Source organism: Trichosurus vulpecula, chromosome 9, assembly GCF_011100635.1.
Source record: "Trichosurus vulpecula isolate mTriVul1 chromosome 9, mTriVul1.pri, whole genome shotgun sequence".
NCBI classification, from domain to species: Eukaryota; Metazoa; Chordata; class Mammalia; order Diprotodontia; family Phalangeridae; genus Trichosurus; species Trichosurus vulpecula.
Genome location: NC_050581.1, coordinates 118,106,264 through 118,123,848, shown reverse-complemented (window position 1 = coordinate 118,123,848; position 17,585 = coordinate 118,106,264). Strand labels below are relative to the sequence as shown.

At 36.5% G+C, this 17,585-nt stretch overlaps 1 protein-coding gene across 1 annotated transcript in view; it reads right to left on the bottom strand.

Moving 5' to 3' along the window:
- The window catches only part of IHO1 (interactor of HORMAD1 1), a 49,509-nt gene extending 35,348 nt beyond the window's left edge, over positions 1-14,161 (bottom strand). The window contains exons 1-3 of the mRNA XM_036739739.1: positions 14,093-14,161; positions 10,413-10,584; positions 5,687-5,874 (exon numbers count right to left, since the gene is read on the bottom strand). Of these exons, the coding sequence (XP_036595634.1) occupies positions 5,687-5,874; positions 10,413-10,584; positions 14,093-14,148 (416 nt within the window). The 5' untranslated portion in view covers positions 14,149-14,161. The remainder of the gene's footprint in view (positions 1-5,686; positions 5,875-10,412; positions 10,585-14,092) is intronic.
- Positions 14,162-17,585: the final 3,424 nt, after the last annotated feature.

The window sequence follows — 17,585 nt, the reverse complement described above, 5'->3', positions numbered from 1 at the left end:
ATTTTAGAGTAAAGGCATGGTTTCCTCTGGGTTTATATGAGACCTCATGGTCTCCTCATGACTCCTCTGGGTTTATATGAGCCCAGAGGCCTTGTAGGGCACTGATCCAGGTGTCATGTTTGGGAGCAGGGAGGGGTCGTGTGTGTGTGTGTGAGATTGATTAGATTGATCGGAGGTTCCTTGATCAACTCTCATTACATGTGTACTCAGAACTCATTTTATACCTTCATACTAAAGAATATTAGGAATATTAATTTTTCATTACTTTTAGGGAATTCCTGTCCAGGTACAAGTTAAACTAGGACCCTGAGATTCCAACTCTGAGATTCTATGTTCTACCCATTGAAGAATTTTTTTTTCTATTCAAAGAAAAAAACCTATTACTTTGTCTGCAAACTCAGGTTGTCAGTATAATCTAACCTCTTCTATAAGAAAAAGAATAAATTAGGAAATTCTGTTAGTCTATATGAAAACAAAGTCATATCTTCTAAACAAGAATAAGAACTGACCTATATCACCATTGTAGAGGGTTGACAAGGGAAGCCTATTCAACTTGATGAGGTTAAAGGGAATCTATGTGCGAAAAATTCTGAATCCTCCTGGAGTAATTACATTTTACATCATCTCCAAGAACCGGGTGCATCTCAAAAATCCAAATTTGGACTTTGGTTGCATCTCCTTCTGTAATAAATAAGTCTTATTCAAGTCCTAAGATAATTGATGACCCCCATGATGCTGTTTGCAATAATGGTGACCCAGGTATTTGTTGACCCATTCACAAATCACTCAGGGTAGTTTAAGTGTCAGGGGATAATAGGATTGTTTCAGACTTTTGTGGGATTGGAACTCCTTTGTACTGCCTACAAGGGGAACAGTCAGACCTTCTAAAGATCATACAGGCAGTGATCAGAGAACAGAGTAGCATCAGACAAGACCTGAAGGTAGAACTAGGTCCCTGTATGTGAGGGAATGAAGCCTGCCCATCCCTATAACTCCCCCAGGGAACATCTCCCCACTTCCTATCAGCACCAGAGATGGCACCCATGGAGAGGCAGTGTCTGATGCATGTTATAATTGCATGTGCCTAACTGGTAGAAGAAGCCCCAAGGCAGTAGTAGAAAAGTCAGGTCTTCTGGATAAGTGTAAAGAATCTGGGGATCCAGGGATAGAGCCAAGATGTCAGAGTAACAGGAAGAAGTGCAGTTAAGCTTTGCAATGCAACTCCTCCACAGGTATCTAGAAAATACACTAGATGGAGTCCTAATCAGGAAATCAAAGAAAAAAAATCAAAGTAAGTCTTATTTCCAGCTCAGGTCAGCATAGGGAAATAAGCAAAGAGGCCTGTGAACATCTGAGGTGGGGCCTGGTTGGGGCATGCAGCTGCAGAGGATTCTGGTGTATAAGAACTGAGAGAGGTTAGAGGCTGTGCATCAGAGCATGAAATCCCAGACTCTTTCAGAAGGACCCTGACCTTGTGAAGGCTATGGGAACAGATGCCAACTAGCAGCTCTACTGCTCACTACTCAGTTCTGGGTCACAGATTCAGGGATGACTGATAGGGGATCTGGGCATGGGTGAGGAATGGTCACCAAGACTGCATCTAATCTTTGTATGCTATTTTGCTATGAAAACCAAGGCTTGTCATTGAATGCAACCCCAAAATCCACTACAGTTAATTTCACCACAATCCTGAGCAGTCCCTCAGATAGAATATTTCTGTGATCTAATCACTTGTTCTTACCTGCCTAATGAGTCTAATCTCTTTCTCACAAAAGAACACCAACAGCTTCACCATCACCATTATCTAAATGTTCAGGTTTTTTTTTTTGGAGAATCTTTGATTTTATGTCACCTTACTGTGATTATCCATAAGTACATAACTGCAAACTAAAAATCTTCAGTGTGTTTGGAGGGACTATAATGCTATTTTTTTTTAAGCTAAGCTAACATCTACCAGGAAGGACTGTGTTGGAACACTGGACTAGATATTATTCCTTTTCTGATGTCAAAGTTGCCATCTTTGTACTCTCCTCTCCCCTTCATTTTTTCATCTCTTTCTCACCACATTATAACTTGGCCTCATTGAAAGAAAACAAGAAACTAAAAGCAAGAGCTCACACTGAAATGGAATTTATCATAACTATACCTTCCCACTCTTTCATTATGGAATTCAGTTTCTTATGCTTGAATGTTTCTAAATAAAGAGCCCTGGCTTTTTTCTTAACTTCTCTGAGATACTCTTAGAACAGAAAGCTCATAATTTGTTCTCTGTTTTCACTGAATGTTAAATGGCTCTGAAATTATATAAACTGTATTGAACAGATGACAGAAAATGCAGAGGAAATGCAGAGAGACAGTACCTGGAGAAAAGAAACTCATCAATCAGTAGCTTAAAATACGTATTAATCAAGAGGCAAAGGTCCTATAAATAGCTAGTTTGTTCCTTTTATTTCTAAAGGAAAGACAGCTACAAATAGAAGGAAAAGAAATCTTATCTCCTCAGAGTCCCTTCAGAAATTCCATTTGTCCTTTTGATGATGAAATACATACCTTGCAGCTATTCAAAATGAAATGAATGATAGCTACTAACTGTCATGGTAGTAATTTAGTCAAACAAGTCCTCCAGTATAGTTCCAGTATAGGAGGTGCTATGCTTTAAAAAAAAGAGAATGTTGGATATTTTCAGCCTTATTTTCAGTCTTTTTGCAGTTGCAGGGGTATACACAAAGCAGCAGCCATGGTGTTTTCAGCTTGTAGCTGAGAGGTTTCAGAAAGAAGCTAAAGCTTCCTTCTGATAGGGAGCGGAGGGGGAGAAAAGAATGACAATGCCATGAAACACAAAACACAAACTAGGCAGGAAAGTAGATGAGGGATTTGTATGCAACGGAGGCCACCAAAAAGAGATGTACTGACCATCAGGATCAATCTATGAGATCCCAGCTTGTCTACAGCATTGTCTGTGTGAATGATCTATACCAAATGCCATCTGAAAGGTAGTCAGTAGTTCTGGGAAAGATGCTGGTCTCAAATCTCAAAGGAGTCAGCCTGACTCAACTCATGCACCAGTGCCCTTCTGAAGGTCAGAACTGTACAATGACCCTGGGGAAAAGCAGATGGTCAAACACCATTCTTTCTAAGGTCGACATCCCTGAGGAAGAACACATTGGGCATGAGAAAGCTTTAATTAAGCACTATTTGTGAGTGAGGGGAGATAACGTGGTATAATGAAAATCAATCAATCAGTATTTATTATGAGTTTGCCCTGTGTATAGCACTATGCTAAGAAATGAAGATACAAGTCAAAGCAACAGGCCTCCCATCGGGAACTTCATTCTAGTGGGGGAAACAACATGTACAGATATAGATACAACACATTATAAAAATAACTAACATTTATGTAGCACTTACTTGTGCCAGGCACTGTGCTAAGCAGGTTACAATTAGAATCTTATTTGATCCTCACAACAACCCTGGGAGGTAAGTGCTATGTTACCCCCATTTTAAAGATAAGGAAATGGGAGGCAGATTGAGGTTAAGTGGCTTGTCCATGGTCACACAGCTAGTGTCTGAGGCCAGATTTGAACACAGGTCTTCCCTGAGTCCAGGCCTAGAGCTCCATCCACTAAGCCACCTACAAGAGACATACAAAAGTAAACTTAGAAGGAAAAGCACTAGGAGGTAGAGAAATGAGGAAAAGGCTAAAAATCTGGACTTTGACATGAGATGTGGATGAAGCCAGAGATTCTAAAAGGTGGAAATCAGGAAGGTTAGCATTCCAGGATGGAGGACAACCAGTGCAAAGACAGAGGCCAGAAATAGAGAGTCATGTGTGAGGAACAGCAGTTAGGCCAGTGTGGCCATATAGTAGAGTAAGTGAAGAGAAGTAATGTGAGAGGAAACTAGAATGATATTAAGAGGATCATGGTTTGAAGAACTTTAAATACCAAAGAAAGGATTTTAAATTTAATCTTGGAGGCAATAAGGAGCCATTTGAATTTACTGGATGTTGCGGGATTGACATGGTCAGATCTGTGCCTTAGGAGGCTATATGAAAGATGGATTGGAGTGGGGAGAGGTCAGACAAAAAGACCAATGAGGGGGCTGTTGTAATAGTCCAGGTTAGAAACAATGAGGGCCTAACCATGGGTGGTAGCCATGTGACTAGAGAGAAGATGTATCCAAGAGATGCTGTAGGGAAGGATTTGGCAAGAGACTGTGTGTATGTGTGTGTATATTACATTTTATACTCTATATGGTACATATTATATTATATATTATACATATTATGCTATGTATATATATTATTTATATATGGATTATATATCTATATATAATGTGTGTGTATATATATATATATATATATATATATATATATATATATATATATACACACACACACATCTATAGATAGATTAAAATAGATATAGAGTGTGAGTGAGAGTGAGAAGTCAAGGATTAATCTGAGGTTATGGACCTGGATGACCAGAAGGAGGATGGTGGTGCCCTCAATAGTAATTAGGTTCATCTGGAATCAGAGAAATTGGGTTAATTTCTGGCTCTACTCCTTACCTGTATGACCTTGAATAAGTCCCTTCTTCTCTATTGATCCTATAATCATATGTGTCTAGTTGCCTACAGCAATTTAGAAAGACACTCCTGCCTTCTTCCCTGATCCACATGAAGAAAACAAACATAATTAAGCAATTATTACTAACACTCAATAAGCAATAATCACTATCACTATGTAAACTGAATTGCATAGGCTTATTGTCACAATGTCATTAGTGGATGAAAAAAATGGAAAAAAATATATGTCACTATCTCTTGTCAAGTGTGAGAATATGTGTGGTATGTGGAACAGATCAGCAGCTTAAGTGGCTTAGTGGAAAGAATACTAATAGAGAAAGGACCTCAGTTCAAATCCTAGTTTTGCTGCTTATGGTTTATGTGACCAAGACAATTTAATTTATGTAGGCTTCAGTTTCCTCATCTGTAAAATAACAAGGTTGAACTAGATAATTTCAAAGGGCCCTTCTGAACTCTAGGGACTGTGACTGCATGAGGTTAAGACTACATCTTGACCTGGCTGTCAGATACCAGGTAAATTACTTTTCTGTGATCTGGGCCTTTAGCTTCACTATCTATAAAGTGAGTTTAAGGGTTCTAATTTACCTCCTAAATTTAATCAAGATGAAATAACAAGATACAACATCAACCACTTCACAAAGTATGTCAATGGACCTTCAGGCCTTTTGCACAAAATCCCCAATTTCTCATTGGGAAAATCAGCAATAAATGCATTCTTGTGCTTTACTGAAACTCTTCTGGAAATGCAACTGAAAACCCTTCATTTTGAATTTTCCCCTAAAATAGGTAGCCAACTGCATGCCATTTCTCATGGAAAAGAAAATGGGTATATTTTTCAGAAGGCACACAGGCTATGGCTCGCATCCACCATTCTTTTCACAGGAAGTTCTCTAGCATTCTTTTTCCAGAATGGGTAAAAATCTTCACAACTCATCCCAACCCCAAAGCTTTAAACCACAGGGCAGATTTCACTAAACTAAAGAGGACACGGAACAGGAAGACATATTCCTTTGCCCTCATGTGGCAGATTTGAACTTAAAGCCTTTAATGCCAGTCATTTTCCTCTTCCATACAAGGAAATGAATTGTCCTTCTCTTACCTGTCTTTAGGTGCATTTGCATACCTGTCCTGTTTATCTTGTGCTCTCTTCTTATTCTCCTCAAACTGCTCCAGGATACCTTTTGATTTTCCAATAGGCAAATGAGGAAGAAGTAAATTTCCACCCTTTGAATCGCCCCCAAACAGCTGGGGTTTTGCTTGATACTTTGTGAAAAAACTAGGTTCACTCTGTTGGAAATAAAAAAAAATCCTTACAGCTACTCAGATACAAGGTACTTATAATATTCCCCTCAGTTCTCTGCAAAGTAGGACCATTTCCACACATGACATGATACTAAACAAACAATTTTGTAACTTTAAGTACTTCACTTTAGTCTTAGCATAACAGATTCCCCCCGCCAAAATAAGTGACATTGCCTATTGAATACAAAGCTCTTGGAGAAACAACCAATAGTTACATTAATGAGAATAACAATGAGAAAACATATCAAAATTTATGGGATGCAGCCAAAGCAGTACTTAGGGGGAAATTTATTGCTCTAAAATAGAGCAAGAGTAGATCAATGACTTGGGCATTCAACTAAATAAACTAGAAAAAGAACAAATCAAAAATCCCCAACAGAGCATCAAATTGGAAATGCTAAAAACCAAAGGTGAGATTAATAAAATTGAAAGAAAACTGTTGAACTAACAATAAAACCAGTATATTGTTTTATGAAAAAGCCAATAAGATAGATAAACCAATGGTTAATTTTATTAAAAAGAAGAAAATATTCAATATCAAATATCCAATTCCAAATATACAATATCAAAAATGAAATTCAAGGGTAAATTCACCACCAATGAAGAGGAAATTAAAGCAATCATTAGGAAATATTTTGTCCAACTATATGCCAATAAATCTGACAATCTGAGCAAAATTGATGAACATTTGTGAAACTATAAATCGCCCAAAACAACCAAAGAGGAAATAGAATACCCAAATAACACCATCTTAGAAAAAGAAATTGAACAAGCCAATGAATTCCCTAAGAAAAAAATCCTCAGGGCCAGACAGGTTCACAAGTAAATTCTACCAAACATTAAAGAATACAGCACCCATTCCTATTAAAAACAATAGAGAGCACAGGAATAAATGGAGCTTTTCTTAAAATGATAAGTAATGTCTATCTAAAACCATCAGCAAGCATTATCTGTAATGGGGATAAGCTAGAAGTCTTTCCAATAAGATCAAGGGTAAAGTAAGGATGCCTATTATCACCACTATTATTCAATATTGTACTAGAAATGTTAGTTATAGCAACAAAAAAAGAAAAAGAAATTGAAGGAATTAGATTAGGCAATAAGGAAATAAAACTATCCCTCTTTGCAGATGATAAGATGGTATATGCAGAAAATCCTAGAAATCAACTAAAAAACTACCTGAAATAATTAACAACTTTAGCAAAGTAGCAGGATACAAAATAAATCCACATAAATCATCAGCATTTCTATATATTTCCAACAAAATGCAGCAGCAAGAGATAGAAAGAGAAATTCCATTTAAAAGGCCAAAACCAGGAACTAGATGAACACAGTTAGAAAACACTTTCTATGTAAATAAAGTCAGATCTAAACAATTAGAAAAATATTAATTGCTCATGGGCAGGCCAAGCCAATATAACAAAAATGATAATTCTACCCAAATTAATTTATTTATTCAGTGCTATACCAATCAAACTACCAAAAATTATTTTATGAACTAAAAAATAACAACAAAGTTCATCTAGAAGAACAAAAGGTCAAGAATATCAAGAGAATTAATGGAAAAATGCAAAGGAAGGTAGCCTAGCAGGACCAGATCTCAAACTATATTATAATGCAGTAATCATCAAAACTATCTGGTATTGGATAAGAAATTGAGTCATGGATCTGTGGAATAGATTAGATACACAAGACACAATAGTAAATGGTCCTAGTAACCTAGTATTTGATAAACCCAAAGAACCCAGCCTCTGGGATAAGGACTCATTATTTGACAAAAAAAAAAAAAAGAAAGAAAGAAAGAAGAGGGAAAGAAAGGAAGAAAAGAAAGGAAAACTTACTACCTCACACAATCTAGGTATACAAGAAGACTACACTAACAAAAGGAGGAGGCATCACTTGAATTCCACTTTCACTGTATTCAATGGATAGAATGGAATGAATCAAAGGAGGGTAGAATATATACAGAGACTTTGGTATAGAAATATATTCAACTCACAAGGAATAGGAGGGAACCAGAGAGAGAGAGGAGGGGACTAAAAAGGAGGAAATAGTCATAAAACAAATTTCAACTGTGGATATTTGATTGTAAAGGGCATTAAAAAGCAAGAAAGAAAGATTAAGAATCGAATTGGATATGCAAAGTAGACTGCATCAAGCATAGATTCCTAGTGCTTTGCACATTACTCACTTACCACCCTCTTCTTTTTTATAAAGAAGAGGGTGGGGGGGTGGGAACAAAGAAAATAAAAGTATGAAAGAATAGGATATAGGGAAATTACACAATTAACACTCAAAACTTTAATGATTAAAAAGTTTTTGTACAAAACCAATGAAGCTAAATTAGAAGGGAAACAGTTTCCTGAGGAAAGTTTTTGCAGCAAGTACCTCTGATAAAAGTCTCATTTCTAACATATATAAGGAACTAATTCAAGTTTATAAGAATAAAACTATTCCAGAATTGGAAGAATATAAATGGACAGTTTTCAAAGGAAGAAGTCTAAGCCTTCAACAATCATATGAAAAAATGCTCCAAACACAGAGAAATGAAAACTGAAGTAACTCTGAGGTTCCACCTCATTCCCATTAGACTGGCACAGATGACAAGAGAGGAAAAGGACAAATATTGGAGGGGCTATAGGAAAAGAGGAAAATTAATGAACTGTTGGTGGGACTATAAATTGTGAAAAGCCATTTAAAACTCTGGAACTATGAAATTAAAAGGCACTAATTTGTGTATACTTTTTGACCTAGTGATAATATGTTGTACCTCAAGAAATTAAAGAGGAAATGGACTCTTATATGCAAAAATATTCATAGCAGTTAGCTCTTTTATAGTGGCAAAGAAATGGAAACTAAGAAGGTGCCCATCAACTGGGAAATGGCTAAATAAAATATAATTGAATATTATTGGGACATAGGAAATAAGACTTATATGGTCTAATGCAGAGTGAAGTAAGCAGAACCAATAGAACAATTATACAGTACAAAAACAATGCAAAGGCAAACAATTTTGAAGGAACTTAATAACAACTCTAATCTACACAGTGACCAACTACAGTTCCAGAAACCCCACAATGAAACATACTGCACAACTCTTGACAGAGTGGTGATAAACTTAAGATGCAGAAAAAGACATATTTTAGACTCGATCAATGTGTGAATTTGTTTTGCTTGATTATAATATTTGTTACAGGGTTTTGTTTTTCTCCTCTTTTTTCAAATGGGGGGCAACTAGAGTGAGGAGATTGTGTGGAAATGGAAGGAGCAGTAGGAGGCATAAAAAACAAATGCTTTATAACTAAAAAAATAAAAGTTTTTTTTAATATAATGAAGCTCTTTCTTCCTAGAGAAGTTTCTAATGCCGTGCTGAGGGATGTAAAAATCTTTCAGATGCTTAGTGGTAGTGTTAGAGAAGGTGGAAGGTTACATTTCACACATTAATTTAATTTTAATTGCTGCTGCACAAATGCAACTCAGTAATTGTGCTAATAGGTCTCTGTCAAAAACATCTCAATGACATACACAGTTGACAAGTTTCTTTTCATAACCCAAACTCAAAGTCTAAATGCACTTAGAATTGCATTAACTTTTTCAAGTCATTGGGCTTCCATTTTAGTACTGAAATACTTCTGGAGGGTTTGGTTTATGATCTAGGCCCATAGGTCACTAGACTGCCGTCAAATGCAAAGATGAACCTGCATGATAAATAATAAATGATGTGTTATGATAAACGATAACTTACATTTCTATCAGGCTTTAAAGTTTACAAAGTACTTTCCTCAGATCCAGGAAATAGTAGAGCAAAGAACTGAACCCAGGTTTTCTGAAACCAAGTCCAGTGCTATTTCCATTACATCATTCTCTCTGTCTCTTTCTCTTTATCTCTCTCTCTCTCTCAATTTAATCAGAGTAACAGTAAACACTAGGGGAGCAGGAAAATAGACTAATTAACAATGATTAAAGATTTAAGAGATTTAGAAGCTATTCTTGGTACGGTACTGAGTCACATAATATAAATGTGCAAACCTCTGGTTGTACTGTGTATTATTTGTCTCCTCTGAACATTCATTTTCTTTAAGTGCATCTTTTAGAAGGAGGCATTAACTAAGTCTACAAATCACCTGGAGCTTCTTAGAAAATTTTGCTGTCAAAACAAAAAATGTATATTACAATGTTACCAAACACCTCACAATAAGCCCTTTCCCCCTGCAAAATCTAATGAGCAAAATTGCATTACTGATCTCAGAAAAAATGATGCAACATTTGCCTCTCCTCAAGAACGGTTGAAGCCCAACCATACTTGCCACAATTCCTTTATTAATTATTAGTTAAATAACAAAAATAAATTATTTTCCCATCTCATCTAACCAAGCAAGTCATTCATGTATTATAAACTCTCTTCAAATGTTATCCATTGAGATGTCCACCTCCTAAGACATATTTAAATAGTTTTTTAAAACATTCTACTTTCCTTAAGAAGGGTGAAGTGATTGCAAAGAAATTATGTAAATCACACTCACATCCTCAGAGTTCTGTTGTGAAGTTTTGGCATGTCTCAAGTGGGTATTGAAGTCCAAAGATGCTGTAAGTGATTGTGAATTTTCCGGACAGAACTGGGACCCAAAGAGGAACTGGGAATCAGTGAGGCTGGAGTAGTCATTATTGTTATTCCAACTAGATGGTTTATTAGTCCTGGAATAATGTAAAAATAAAGGGTAATATGCTTCAAGTCAAGAGATATTTTGAGGCAATTAAATTCAAGTCACAGGATTTTGAGCTCGTTGAGTTCAACTCTTTATTTTAGGGACTACGAAAATGATTTATAAGGTGAAGTGACTCACCAGAGGTTATAGAATGAATGAATGAAAAAGTACTTTATTAAGCATCTATTATGTACAAAGCACTCTGCTAAATGCTTTAGCAATACAAATAGAAAAAAAAAAGCAAGACAGTCTGTTCTCAAGGAGCTTATATTCTAATACAGGCAATAAATCTATAGCTGAATTCTTTCAGGCTCCAAATTCAATGTTCTTGTCACGCTACTATATCACCTTTCTAATTTATAGAAAAACAGTTCAGTCTTTTTTGTCACACTGCCTGCTATCACTCTTAGAATGGTGCCACCAGCATTCTACTAGGTGTCAGTTAAGACTAAACTATCACCACTCTGACTACAATAAGCACTATTAATAAAAGATCAAGAGAATTCCTGGTACTTTTGTAGAATAACTTTCTTGACGGAGAAATTTAGTTAGTACTTCTAGTAACACCAGCATTTCTTACATAGGACCATCTTTATCTTTGAAAACATGGCTTGTAAATCTTTAGGGACTAAAGCAGCACAGTACATTGTCTTTTCAAGATTTTTATACAGTAATGCACTGTTCCCTACAATGGCTTTTTGTTTCTTGTCCATTTATCATAAGTGACTCATAGATTAAAATACTGTAACAACATAGTAGAGTCCAAATTTTTTTTAAATTTTTATAAATAAATTTTGCTTTAACTTAGGATATGTGCAAATGTTAAAAAAATATGAAGAACAAAAGGGAGATAGTTCAAAAGAACAACAACAAAAAAAAGATCAAACCCTTTTTCCCCAAATAGAGCCTCAAAAAACAAGTAAAATAACCAAAAAAATGATTGTGGATGATTGGACATTTCTGGTATTTACTAACTTTTAAAGCCTCTACAACTCATAATTCTCTCATGTTAAAAACTTCTGTCCTTGTATTTTTCCTGTCTACGTATATTTTGCATAGCACACATTTGCAGCTTTCAAAAGGGACTTTAGCTGTCATCTAGTCCAGCTTTTTCATTTTACAGAAGAGGAAAGATACTTGGCCAAGGAATAATCAATTGTTGAAACCTGCATCATTTCCTGTGGAAAGTTAGGGCATTCATTACCTCTACTATAATGATTTTGGCACTGTTATTCATTCTCTTAACTGTTAGAATGTAGTGAGTAAGCAATATTAGCACAGTGATGCTATACAGTGGAAGTCAGTGGAGCTGAGTTGGACAACCTGGTTCTACCATATACTAGGTAAATAGGCAAGTCACGTAAACTTTCCAAGCCTCAGTTTCCTTATCTGATACAGATAATGCTTGTTCTACCTACTTCCCAGGGTTGTTGTAAGGAAGATACTCTGTAAACCAAAAAGCACTAACAAAATGTAGGCTAAAATTAATGTCAATTCCATTTGAATATAATAGTCTGCATACTATATAGGTCAAGACAAATAAAAGAACATGAATGTCAAATTTAAGAGAAATCTAGACAAATAGAGTACTATCAAACTATTTTAAAAATCGGTAGCCCAAGAAATAACTCACAAAGATCTTTCATCTTCAAAGTATAAAATTTAAAATCACTGAGTAGTGCATAAATATAATACATACCCTAAGCAAGAAGGATCTTTTACATCATTAATGAACAATAATAATAATCTACAACAAAAAGAGGACAACGATTCTTATCTAGACCCACTTCTGGAGCTTTAAGCTGAATAAATTCAAGAGCTGTACACACACACACCCCCACTCTGGAAAAATAAAGATATAAGCATATATGTATGTGTGTATCTATATATGTACATATGTGTGTATACACATATATATAGAAAGTTGCATAATAATAGTTCAAAATAGATCTTTTGTGATTCCCCCCAAAAGGCCACAGTGAATAATTAAGTTTGGCTACAAAAAAGGCAGATTAGTAAGTCAATTTGAATCACATTGTATTTCCATATTAAGTAAGTTTTGAATTAATGGCAACCTTTAATTTTTTCTCAATACTAACTACAATTTTTTCTTAAAGAAAACAGAGTTCCAGCTTTCTGCTAAATTAATAATGTATCTTCAAGAAAGTGTTTGGAGAAAAGAAAGCACTCAGTAAGTAGTCATACAGGAAGACAACTGGAAATTTCTTAAATTTCTTCCTCCATTTCTGGTATATGCTCTCACCCAACACCCAAACCAGAAGCTAGAAAAGGCTGGTAAAGGACATAGCTGGTAGATACCGGTATGCGTTCAGGGTTAAATTACTTTCTCTAAGTGAGCTTGAAAATTTTCTCTAGTCAGCCCACGGTTGGAATAACTGACAGGACACTTAACTTGTCCAATTTAAAGGCTATTATGAACTCCTATAGTACTTAGAGTTTGTCCCACATAATTCCATATAAGTATATAACTATATTATGATGTTATGTGCTAATTGGTTTATGTATTTATATCTTATCTACCCAACTAGACACTAAGCTCCTCAATAGTAGGGACAAGTCACATATATGTGTGTATGTGTGTGTATACATGTATGTATGTGTGTATATGTATTGTATATATATACATATATATGTATGTGTGTGTGTGTGTATCTCCTCTTTATGCTCTATAGCACCTCTATAGTACAAGGCTGGAAACAATGTAGGTGTTTAGTAAATGACTGCTGAATGAAACTATTTCCTCAATTGTTTTCCCTGTGACCCCGGCCTCTGATTGGTGAGCTTTCACTTTATCTAGTCCTGTTCTCAGTTCCCACACCACCTTCCAGCAATTTCTACCTATGTGTGTTGTCTTCCTCTATTACAATATAAGCTCCATGAGGACAGGAATTGCCTGGCTTACTTGAATTTGTATCACCAGGGTGCATGACAGTGCCTGGCAAATAGTAAACTCTTAATAAATGCTTTTTCATTCATTCATTCAATTGATTTTAATTCCTAGACATCAGAGACCATATGTCACACTTCTGTATTTCTCATAGTATCTAAACCAGAGCTGGACACAAAGTAATTACTTAATAAATAATTCTGTTGAATTAAACTGTTTCTTTAATTGGACTATAAAGTCTTTAAATAACAGGGATTTTGTCTTAAACCTGTATCTGCCCATAGTGCCTAAAACAATGGTAGTCATACAATAAGAGTTTAATGAATACATTTATTGAATTAAATTTTCTTCTCAAATGCATTGAAACAAGTGTTTATGGGCAGATTTACTGCTTTCATGTATAAAATATAGAACTTAAGGAAAAGACTAGACAGGGTAAAGAAAGGCCTCGTAGGCTTGAGTGGCAATAGATTGCAGCATCCATTAGTGGAAACCTACTAGATAAGTGCAACCTTCCTGTACAGTTAATAGATAAATGCAGTCACAAGATCTTTCTTACTGTACAGAGTATGTACTTGTAAAAACTTACCCTGGGCCTGGGGGAATGCTGAGCATCTCTTTGATATTCCAGACGTTGAAATTCATTTCTTAAAATTCTATTAGGAAGAAGGAAAGTACATTAATTAAACCAGCTCACAGAGTAATTTTTTTTAAATTTACAAATGCCTATTCTGTAGATATCAGGATGTCCCGACAGTATACATTATATTGCCATCAAGACATTTTCTTTACCACCATAACAAGGACCAACCTTTCCCAAGGCGGCATTTTTGATGACTTTGTATAAAAATACAGAGCACTCTAATCCATAATCTGTTAATTCAGTCAAAATTCCAAACTTATTAATTTGCCAGGCCTATATTTGAATTCTGCCTCAGTCACTTGCCAGTTACATAACCTTGGACATGTCTGTTCACATTTTTGGGTCTCATTTTCCTCATTTTTAAAATAAGAGGTTTGGACCAGATGATCTCTGTGGTTCCATTAGCCCTAAATGTATAATTCTCAAAGCCCTGTGAGACAGGTTATTATAGCTTATCTTCATTTCTCAGCTGAGGAAACCAATCTTCAGAGAGATGACAAGGTCACAAAACTAGTGAATTTCAGCAGTGGGATTCAAACCCAGGTTCATCATTCTTTTCCTCATATCATGCTGAATAAAATTTAGGTCTTACCATCAGAAAACTTACATTCTAGTAAGAGAGATTCAACAACACACAAATAATTATAATGCCAGGCAGAATGTGACAGATCAAAGGAAAGGCCAAAACAAAATGTTGCCCATAAGTGCTTAAAATAATGTTGGTCATACAATAGCGTTTAATGAATATATTTCTTGAATTAATTTTTTTCCTAAAATGCATTCAAACAAGTGCTTACAGGCTGATTTACTGCTTTCATACACAAAATATAGAACTTAAGGAAAAGACTCTGAAAATTCTGAGCCTCCACGGTGTTCACTTTGAAACTAAAATGCCAGTCCCTTTCCCCACTAAATCACATTAGTTGGGAGAAGTGGTATGTTTGTTCAGACTGTACCACATCTGTCAAATAACAGTTACTCACATTTATTTAAAATTCCTATTTCTGATAATACTGCAGAATTAATACCCAGACAATTACTATCTTGCTTTTCTAATTAGGAGAGCAATCTAGTACTTTATTAGTAGTCTATAGAACTTTACAGTAATCTGTTTATTTTACAAAGCAGTACAAGTTTGTACAAGATTGTAGAAGTAGTTGATTTTCTCAGGAAATTGAAAGATTCTCCAGTTGTGGGTGTTTAAGCTCAAGTCATCCAGGGAGAGGAGGGATTATATTGAGAAAAGAAGCATTCCACTCATTATATGAAATCACACACCTAGGTGGCTGCCTAATTTAAATGCTTATATCATACATATTGATACTCCCTCAAACACCCTTACCTCCCAGTTCTACAATGTGCTTATTTCTCATGACCTCTACCTCATCTCAGTTACACACAGAGATGGTCACACTCAATTGCGCTATCACCCACAAATGCTCCACATCCATGCATATGATCTCTGAAATGCACAATCCATTGTCATTCTATCCCTCCCTCTACCTTCTAACCCGAAACCCAGTTCTTTATCCTCACTGTGACCTCCAATCCTTTGACTCTAGTTCTTTACCAGGCCATCACCATGGCACTGGTTATATTCTCTACCATTTCTGATCTTGACCATTTAGTGAACCAGTTCAGCTCTCCACTGTCATCTTAAATCGCTTACCCGCTTTATCTATCACCAATCCTGCCTGGCCAAGTCTCAGTCGTGGATTACTCCCACTATCAGTTGACTTCATTTCCAAACACATTCTGCTAAAGGAAGCTGGAGAAAATTCCAAAAACCATGCTGACTGGATCCATTACAAATTTATGTTACATAATCTCAACTGGGTCCTCACTGTTGGAAGGCAATCCTTTCTCCATCTCCCTAAATGACTCACTATACCACTCACCACAGCAGTGTTTCCAAACATTTTCATCCCTCCTCAAACTCCCCATAGCCTCCCTCTCCTCCTACCCTCTCAACTGAGGCCCTTGTCTCATATTTCACTGAAAAAACTGAAGTCACTCCCTTAGAGTTTCCTCTTCTCCCTTCTTCCTCGACTTAAAATGCCTTCTGCCACTATCTCCACCTTCACCCTATCTCACATATTGAGGTGGTCCTTCATGCTAAGGCAAACCCTTCTACATGCACAAGTGATTGATGCTATTCCATCCTGTTTTTCCCAATAGATTCTGCTTGTCATAATCCCAACTCTCACACTTATCCTCAATCTCTCCTATTCTACTAGCTGTTTCCCTATTGTTTATACATGCCCATGTCTCCCCCATCCTCAAAAATCCCTCACTTGATCCATCCATGCCTGATAGCTACTGTCCCATATCTCTCTTCCCTTTCATTGCTAAACTTCTTGGGAAGGCCATTTACAATAGGTGCCACCTTTCCTCTCAACTCTCTTCTTAACTCTCTACGGTCTGGTTTCCCATCATTATTCAACCAAAACTGCTCTCTCAAAGTTACTAATAATTCTTAATTGCCATATCTAATGGCCTTTTCTCAGTCCTCATCCCTCTTGACATCTCCACATCCTTAGACACTGTTAAATCACCTCTTCTGCTTAACACTCTTTTCTCTTGCTTTTTGTGACACTACTCTCTCCTAATTCTCCTCCTATGTATCTGACCACTCATTACATCTCCTTTGCTGGATCTTCATCTGTGGGTGTCCTAAAGGGCCCTGTCCTGGATCCTCATCTCTTGTCCCTCCAAACTTTTTCTCTTAGTGATCTCTATCAGCTCCCATGGATTCAATTATCATTTCTATGCTGTTGATTATCAAATCTACTTATCTAGGCTTAATCTCTCCTGCTAACCTCCAGTCTCTTACTAACAAATGCATATTAGATATATCAAACTAGAATCCTACAGTCATCTTAAATTCAACATTTCTTAAACTGAACTCATTATCTTTTCCCCAAGCTCTCTCTTCTTCCTAACTTCCCTATTACTGTTGAAAAGTATGACTATTCTTCCAGGTCCCCAGGCTCATGATATGGGTATCATCCTCAACTCCTCACTCTCTCCCACCCCACCCCCAACAATCTGTTGCCAAGGCCTGTCAATTTTACCTTTGTAATATCTCTCCTAGATGCCACTTTCTCTCTACTCACACAGCTTCCACCCTAGGGCAGACCCTATAACCACTAGCATGCTAGTTGGTCTTCTTGCCTTGTCTCTCCTCACTCCAGTCCTTCATGCACTCAGCTGCCAAAATGATCTTCCTAAAGCATATGTCAGACCATGTCCCACTTCTACTAAATAAACTCCAATATCACCTTCAGTATCAAATGTAAAATCCTCTGTTTGGCATTTAAAGCCCTTCATAACCTGCCCCCCCTCCCCTCTACTCCCTTCCCAGTCTTCTTATCCCAGCCTCCAGGCACCCAGATCCAGCTACACTAGCCTCCTTCCTTTTCTGTCCACAAGACAACTC